The sequence below is a fragment of the Coenobita brevimanus genome, chromosome 93 (assembly GCF_032717465.1).
Source record: "Coenobita brevimanus isolate Jiangsu-jjx chromosome 93, ASM3271746v2, whole genome shotgun sequence".
NCBI lineage: Eukaryota > Metazoa > Arthropoda > Malacostraca > Decapoda > Coenobitidae > Coenobita > Coenobita brevimanus.
In genome coordinates, this window is record NC_137046.1 from 25,628,701 (window position 1) to 25,638,306 (window position 9,606).

A 9,606-nucleotide genomic window follows, 5' to 3' on the forward strand; every position below is an offset into this window, starting at 1 on the left:
CATTATACTGACATCTACGTATTCGATGAAACATATTTTTAGGCGAAGAAACTCTCACTGTCTGATGAAGTGTATGTTTTTATTTTGGTTAGGTTACTCTGAGAACAACTTCCGGCCGCAAAGTGTCAGATTTGCAAAATATATTACACTTTTATGTACTATTCCGAATCAACACGATGCAATTGAGAGATGAATTACATTATGTTTCTGTATCCAAACAGATAGGAGCGTTTTGTAACACTTGTCACTACAAAGACACCAACTGCATATGATCAAGATGTAACTCAGGACTTATTTTATGAATCTTTCGATTCGATTTTCCACACAATATACCAAAAGATTCATTCATACTTCACGGTATTTTTAAAATCAGGGTTGGTAACAATTGTACTGGTCTTACAATCTAAACTGTGTTCAGAACACTGCTTGGTTTTAGGAACACCTGGATCCAACTAAATATGGAACTAAAGAATGCATTCAACTTCATCTTTGAGGCACTGACATTCCTTTTACGACACATCGCTTGAAATCTCGATAAGAATGATGTGCTCTTGCCAAAAAATTGTAGGCGAAAACCATGACCATTTTTCGTGATGATAACGATACTAATGATAAATCATCCCATCTAATGTAACAGAAATAAAAGAATATAGCGCTTTGGAAGCACGAGATAATGTCACTTGTTTCTGGGTCCTTGTTGGAGTTTTTCCACGGGACATGTTCTTCGTGCCTATTATCTAAATTATTTATATACCATGCAGTAAAAGCTTCAGCACTGTGGGGAACGATGTTGCTGGAGATCAAGCATGAACTGGTAATGTGACAAGCAGATATAGACTGGCAAATACATGATGAAAATTCCTGACGCATTATCAATACATCTCAGTCTGTCCTTCCAGCGAAATAATGTGGCTTCAGAGAAAACCAAAGTACAGTGCATACACTTGCAATATTCGTGAGGCATGAACGCAGTGCGATTGGTACTGTGGCGCGCAATGGTCATCAGGGCTGGGCTCATGCAATCTAGAATCTCGCTGAGGACAGGTACTTTCAGTAAGACATTCTCATGTCCCCACCTTAATTCTTTTTTTTAATGTCCCACTCTGGGCAAAGGCATCAGGACCTATCCCAAGGCCTAGTAGTCCTTCAAACCTCCGCATGTCACCACCTCGGCGCTAACACTCACCGCCCATTTTGAACACATGCTAGGGCTGTCTCATACAGGATTGGTGTACTGGTATTATAGGGGGTAATTTTAAGACATGTCGGCGGGTCTTCTGGTAGATCAGTAAAGTCTGCTTTTAAGAAACTGAAATCCTTAAACTGTTCCCTGCCACAGCCAGTATTTGATCCTGGGTCCATTAGGACTGCAGGCCGCCTCTCTACCGATTCAGCCACCGCCTCTGTGTCACTCTTATCGGCCCCGACTGTCAGTGTATTCCTGAATGTTGAGACGGTGGCTGGAAAGTAAGACAGGGGTAAGAAGAATATAAGCAAATAAATAAATAATGAAAGAAAGAAACAAGACAGAACATTCAAAGAGTACAACAACCTCGCCCACCAACTGGACTAAGGGCCAAATGCTTGATGCCCTCTGAATTAGTCCTTTGGCTGATTGCCTTCAAAACTGAATTGTTTCATTTTTGGCAACTCTTAAACCCTTCCAACAAGTTTGGTTCAGATCAAATAAAAACTTGAGTTACCTTTGCCCAATGACCTTGAACTCTGATGTTAACCTTTAGCCTTGATCTTTTACTGATTATTGTTACAATGAATCTCATTGTACTTGCCTTAACCTGAGCCTTTCCTCAAAGCATAGTCAAAATTGGATAATTATTTTTTAAGTTGACCTTCCCGTGGGACCTTCACCCTTGACATGTTGTTTTAAAAAATAGGTCAACACCTTGGCTGATGATCACTCCATCCATCGCGCTTGATTTCAGTTATAGTAAAACAGTTTTAGTTACGTTGTTCAAACAGACACTCTGGCCGAACTTTGACATTGCCTTGTGACCCTGACCTATGACTGACTGTTCTTATTGCTGAATCCCTTCGTTCTTGCCAGATCCTTGACATCCCCACCAAGTTTGGTTCGAATCAGTTCAGAACTATTTGAGTTGTTCTTGTTCACCCTTAACCTTTCACTGACGGTTCTCAGAATCGAAGTCTTTATTCTTACCTTATTCCAACCCTCCGACCCCCCTACTAAGTTTCGTCTACGTAGGATACAAACAGCTTAACTTGACTTTGCCATATGATCTTGACCTTTGACTTATTGTTCAAGCTCAGCTGACAACAATTTTATTTTGTTCACACCCAGACACAAGGGGAGAACTTTAACCTTGTCCTGTGACCTTGTCCTTTGACATCAAAACTGAGTCACATCGTTCTTGCTTTATCCCTAACTTTCTCCCAATTGCAGTTTAAAATGGCTACAAACTGAATTGAGTTTGGTAGATCAAAGTCTGACCTGACCTCATAACTTTGACTTTTGACCTATTGCACTAAAGCAGTTGGTTTAATCATTCGTTGACTGCAACCTGTTTCCAAGTTTGGTTAAAACGGATATAAACTTTGAGCTGTTAGGTTCACACACACACACATACATACACACACACACACACACACACACACTCTCTCTCTCTCTCTTGTTTCCTAAAACAACCGCTGTCGCTCCGCGAGCGCGTGTAGTAGATACGCACAGTAAATACAAGATATTCGTAACTCGACCTGCTCGAGAACCTAATGGCATGTTACCAATTTTCTTTGTTTTTCGTTGCAGCTTGCCTTCTGCTACTGTGGTATTTCTCACATTACCTTTGTTGCCATCACGGAGAACTGGAGTGAGGTAGGTAAGCAGCGCCTGATGTCGTGGAGTCACTGTACGTAGCAAGAATGCTTGAATATTCTTGATTGTCTGTCCGGCACATGATTTTACTGTTGTTTGGTCAGCCAGACTCACTGTTTGGTCTTTTAAATTCTTTTTGTCGTGCATTATGAAGCTACATATGTTTCATAATATTTCATTAAGCATGAAATAAAGGAATGAAAGGTTATAACTGGGTATTTTAGTAAATTAACAAAGCTGTTTTTGTATGTCTGGCAGTCCTGCATAAAACGGAAACGTTCGTATCAGCATGAGGTGGCACGATCTGGTAAGGACGGTGTTGCCAGTTAAGTGTTTTTCACCCCAAGTCACTTCACTACATCGACCGAAAGGGTATTTTTCGTGTGAATGCCGCCAAAGGGACCTAACATACCTAGTGAAATTAAAACACCTTCTGTACATTCTCTTTTGCAGTGTTATGTCTTGTGTCTGTAGACACTTTTGGAAAATCCTGGATCTTCATATACTGTAGTTCAGGTCTATTGGAGGGGGACGAGGAGGAAATGTGGGGAAACTTTGTTCTTACGTGCACTTACATGTACTGTATCTGTGCGCGTGCGTCAATGTGCTTACATGTGTGCGCTTGTGTGTGTAGGCGCGCGCCCTTGCCTGTGCCAGCTTGGGCGAGTGTGTGTATGTACGTACAAAGAGGTGTGTGTGTGTGTGTGTGTGTGTGTGTGTGCTCGAGCTTAAGGTGTGGATTTGTAAGTACGTATGACGACAGAGATGATAAATGACAGTGCAATTCCTGGCATTCCTGACAATGGTAGCGAAAATGGCAATGATGATACCGATAATGAGAGATAATTACCGTAATGAAAGTGATGATAATAATAATAAGATTGGTTATGATGGCTTTGACGGGTAAAACAGTGCTAACAGTAGCAACGCTGGCAACAATCTAAAACGAATGAGAACCCATTGAGTCCAGCACCAGCCCCCACTAACTGGACTAACAGACAGGGCAACCCTATAACAATTTAATAATCGTCACTACCAAATTTGTCTTAGTTGATCTTACGGCAATTTTTCCCGCAGAATACATTTCTGTTTGGGATATTTTTGTATCTTATGTATTAGTGAGATAATTTTCATATCTAAATAAATTAGCAGAAATAACGAATACCGATTGTCCAACTTGTTTTGGCGAATTTCTGCGGTATGTGAATGAATATTTAATCCGTTTTAGGCGTACAAAAATATTTGTAGTGTAACTTTTGTACATGTTTATGGTGCTTAATTACCATATATTATGCATATGTAGCTCAAATGCCAATTCCAACTAAAAGCAAGCACATGCACAGTAGTTTTGTGTTCATTGTGATTCAAAGTACTTCTTTTTACAAAGATTATACAATATTCCTGTACAACTGATCACTACAGAGGCAGTACCGTAAATACCACAAGAAACTATTTTTTGTTCATGTAATAAGGTAGTATGGCCATAAGAATGATAATACATAAACAACATTTGCAAGGGAGGGGGATAGCACATAACGCTGCACTTTCCGAAAAACCAGTAATATTAATGTCAAAGACTTTTGTGTGTCACTAATAGGTTAAGCGGGTTTAGAAGTGTCTGTGTATGCAATAATTACCGGTACAAAATGATACAGTCAGGCATAACCTACATATATACATTAATATGAGATACACTAACACACGTATTCTGAGTTATGTAATTCAAAAAGATATACTGATACTAGTAATCTTATAGACAGATCAATTAATAAGTCTTATTCCTAGTCATCTGAGTAATCATTCTTTCTGTCAGACGTCTTTGGATCACTGTTGAGTAGAAAGTCACTGTCACTCTCTGATGAGGAAGAAGAAATGTCTATAGTAGATTTTAGATGATTCACTCTCATCTTAAATGTCAGGACCAACTGCCTAGCCCCGGGCTCCTACGCTCCTCATGGGGCAACATAGGATTGGCTGATGGATGGATGGACAGATTTTAGATGTTTTTGATGAGATGCAGCACCTTCCTTTTTCTGCTTTTTTTTTTCTTCCCCCCCGGAGGTTGAAGCCGTTGTCTCCTTCTTTCACTTCCCAAATTCTCATCATCAGCTTCATCTCCACATTTTGCTTTTCTGAGATGTTTCCTGCACAGGCTTGGTGGAAACAGTGAAGAGGAGAACCAAACTGGAACAAGGCCTTCGTCTGTCTGCTGCGTGGATTGCCCTCAGGTGTGGGATAATCTATATCTTGCTAAAGACATTGTTTCCAGATGTATGTTGTAATTTAGACCTCTTCATATGTTCCGGTAGCTCATATCCCTACAATGTTGGAAAAATGAAACCATTTAGGAAAATGATGGCCCAAAGCAAGTTTACCCTGTTGACTTCGGTGAGAATTCTTTCGGTCTCATTTCAACACCTGGAGAACATGCTCATCTTCATGCAGACAGTCATGTACCGAAGAAAAGAGGGGGGAGACTATGTGGAAACAAGAATCAGAATATGTAATCAACAGAGGGTCAAATCAAGTTTGGATCTTCTTCCTGACAAACATAGCTACCGGAACATCTGAAGAGGTCTAAATTACAACATACATCTGGAAACAATGTCTTTAGCAAGATATAGATTATCCCACACCTGAGGGCAATCCACGCAGCAGACAGACGAAGGCCTTGTTCCAGTTTGGTTCTCCTCTTCACTGTTTCCACCAAGCCTGTGCAGGAAACATCTCAGAAAAGCAAAATGTGGAGATGAAGCTGATGATGAGAATTTGGAAAGTGAAAGAAGGAGACAACGGCTTCAACCTCCGGGGAAAAAAAAAAAAAAAAAAAGGCAGAAAAAGGAAGGTGCTGCATCTCATCAAAAACATCTAAAATCTATCCATCCATCCATCAGCCAATCCTATGTTGCCCCATGAGGAGTGTAGGAGCCCGGGGCTAGGCAGTTGGTCCTGACATTTAAGATGAGAGTAAATCATCTAAAATCTACTATAGACATTTCTTCTTCCTCATCAGAGAGTGACAGTGACTTTCTACTCATCAGTGATCCACGGACGTCAGACAGACAGATTGGTTACTTAGATGACTTGGAATAACACTTATCAATTGATCTATCTATAAGATTACTAGTATTAGTTTATCTTTTTGAATTACATAACTCAGAATACGTGTGTTAGTGTATCTCATATTAATGTTTATATGTAGGTTATGCCTGACTATCATTTTGTACCGGTAATTATTGCATACACAGACATTTCTAAACCCGCTTAACCTATTAGTGACACACAAAAGTCTTTGACATTAATATTACTGGTTTTTCGGAAAGTGCAGCGTTATGTGCCATCCCCCTCCCTTGCAAATGTTGTTTATGTATTATCATTCTTATGGCCATACTACCTAATTACATGAACAAAAAATAGTTTCTTGTGGTATTTACGGTACTGCCCCTGTAGTGATCAGTTGTACAGGAATATTGTATAATCTTTGTAAAAAGAAGTACTTTCAATCACACTGAACACAAAACTAGCCTACTATGCTTGTGCTTGCTTTTAGTTGGAATTGGCATTTGAGCTACATATGCATAATTTATGGTAATTAAGCACCATAAACATGTACAAAAGTTACACTGCAAATATTTTTGTACGCCTAAGACGGATAAAATGTTCATTCACATACCGCAGAAATTCGCCAAAACAAGTTGGACAGTCGGTATGGTTATTTCCGTTATTTTTAAATATCAAATTATCTCATTAAATAGGCAATATACAAAAATGTCCCAAGCAGAAATGGATTTTACTGGAAAAACTACCTAAGGGTCAACTAAGAAAAATTTGGTAGTGATGATTATCAACTTATTAACGTTAGCCCTGTCTAGAAGGGCCAAATTTTTTACTTTGTTCTGTGTTCGATCTTGGACTGATTATTCTTAAAATCGAATTACTTTAGTTTAGCCAAGCCCTAAACCCTTGCACCATTTTCATTTCAAATCAGATTACAAGTTTCTTAGCTGCGTTCTCCTAATGTCCTAGACATTTGATTTTTCCATGTGACTCTCTTTATCCTTGTTTTAGCAGAAGCTTTCCACAAAGTTTAGCTCACATCAGGTAAAAACTGTTCACAAAGTCTATCTATCTATCTATTGCCAGACGCCTCAATCCCGTTTGGGGTGGCCACAAACAAATCGCCTCCAAGTCGCCCTGTCCCCCGCCATTTCACTGCCCTGCTCCCAACTCACACCCCCCTCTCTCATATACCTCTCCACCCCATCCCTCCATCTCATCCTCGGCCTCCCCCTCCCTCTTCCCCCCTCCACCTCACTCACATACACTCTCTTCGTCAGTCTTTCACCCTCCATCCTCTCCACATGGCCAAACCACCTCAGTGTGTTCCTCATAACACTTCCTATCATATCCACATCCACACCACAACGCTCCTTTATATCCTCATTCGTCAGCCTGTCTCTCCACGTGACTCCACAGGCTCCTCTTAAATAACTCATTTCCACTGCTATCACTCTTGACTTGTGTCCCTCCAACAATGTCCAAGCTTCACTTCCGTACGTTAGAGTTGGTATCACAATACTGTCATGTAGTAAATTTTTCACTTCCATGCTCACTTCCCTGTTTCTTATCACTGCTTTCAAAGAACTTAGCAACCTTTCTTCCCTGCTGTACCCTTTCAAGCACTTCACCCTCCAAACCTCCATCCTTACTCATCACACTACCCAAGTACTTAAACGTACTCACATTTTCCAATTCCTCACCATCCAACCTCACTGTACATTCACTAACTTCACCTCTCTCAAAGACCATCACTTTACTCTTCCCTACATTCACCTTTAGATTCCGTTTCCTACACACTCTCTCAAACTCATCCACCAAGCCTTGCAGCTCCCCTTCGTCTTCACTCAACAACACAGTATCATCTGCAAACAACAGTACAGGGAGTTTCCAAACACTATCCTCTCTCACCAGGGCCACTCCAACATCCACTACCCTACCTTGTACCTCTTTTATTACCCCATCCATGTACAGATTGAACAACCATGGAGACATGACACATCCCTGTTTCAAACCAACTTTCAAAGAGAAAAATTCACTTAGTTCACCATCCACACGCACTGCAGCCTTCGCACCATCGTACATACTCTTCACAGCATTCAACAACTTCCCATCTACTCCATATATTCTTAACACTTTCCACAATCCTTGTCTATCCACCCTGTCATATGCTTTCTCCAAATCCATGAAAGCCGCATACAACTTCTTTCCCTTCTCTAGAAACTTTTCCACTAAAGATCTAAGAATGAATATCTGATCTACACAACCTCTTCCCTTCCTAAAGCCTCCCTGTTCTTCTCCAACTAATTTCTCTGTTCTTTCTCTAACTCTGTCAATAAGTATCCTACCATACACTTTTCCTATTATACTAAGAAGACAAATGCCCCTATGATTACCACACACTTCTTTTTCCCCTTTTCCTTTGTACAAGGGAATAATTATACCTGACTTCCAATCCTCCGGGACTCTACCTTCCTCCCAGGCCAATCTGCACATCTTCCACATCCAGTCTACTACTATCTCTCCCCCATGCTTCAGCATTTCACCACACACTCCATCAATTCCTGGGGCTTTCCCCGATTTAACTTTCTTCATTGCTTCCACAACTTCTATCCTACTGATTTCCTCCTGTCTTCTCACCTCCCTCCTTCTCCCAGCCATTCCCCAGCCACTTATACTCGCATTACTTCCATCCTCTACGTTCAACAATTCCTTAAAGTGTTCTCTCCATCTGCTCACTTTTTCTCCCTTCTCCACTAGTAATCTACCTTTTTTATCTTTCACTCCCCTGCTAACTTCACTTCCACCCTGTCTTACTCTTTTCACTTCTCTCCAGAACATTTTCTTACAGTCCCTCCACTTTACACTCAAATTCCTTCCAAATTCCTCATCCACTCTCTTCTTACTCTCTTTTACTAGTCTTTTCACCTCTCTCTTTCTTTCTACATATATATCTCTCTCTTCCGCCTCTCAACTTCTTCCACGCCCCTATTTCTCAACCATTCATTGTATGCTTTCTTCTTTTGTGCCACAGCCTGTTTCACCTCTTCAGTCCACCACGCTGTTCCTTGCACCCCCCTCCGTCTTCTCTTCCTCCCACACACCACATCACATGCTGCACATATTTCTTCTTTAAATATCTTACACACACCTTCCACGTCTCCCATCTGCTCCAATTCATATTTGCCCAATCGTTCCTCCACTTCTCTCTTATACTCTGCCTTTTTCTCATCCTCTTGTAACCTTTCCACTCTCCTTGCAACTACTCCTTCCTCTCGTCTTTCCCTTCTTCTATTCTTCCATTTTACTTGCATTCTAATTCTGGCAACCACCAAGTAGTGGTCAGAAAGTCCACTCCCCCAACCTCTATACACTCTTGCATCCTTTACACATCTTCGCATCCTTTCATCCACACACACATAATCAATCATTGCCTTCCTTTCATTCAGTTCACCACCCACCCTTCTCATCACTCGCCATGTATACCTGTGGATCATTTTATGCCTGAAGAGGGTATTGACTATCACCAACCCCCTCCCAGCACAAATGTCCACTAACGCACTTCCATTCTCATCTATCTCAGCAGGCACACCCCACTCACCAACTATTCCATCCACCTTCACATTCCCAACTTTACCATTCATATCACCAATCAAAAACACTCTCTCATTCCTTCCATACTTTTCCATGCACACTTCCAC

At 40.9% G+C, this 9,606-nt stretch overlaps 1 protein-coding gene across 1 annotated transcript in view; it reads right to left on the bottom strand.

The window, feature by feature from the left end:
- The window catches only part of LOC145412387 (sulfotransferase 1A1-like), a 257,463-nt gene extending 254,588 nt beyond the window's left edge, over positions 1-2,875 (bottom strand). The window contains exon 1 of the mRNA XM_080282275.1: positions 2,818-2,875. Within this exon, the coding sequence (XP_080138401.1) occupies positions 2,818-2,829 (12 nt within the window). The 5' untranslated portion in view covers positions 2,830-2,875. The remainder of the gene's footprint in view (positions 1-2,817) is intronic.
- Between the last annotated feature and the right edge of the window lie 6,731 nt (positions 2,876-9,606).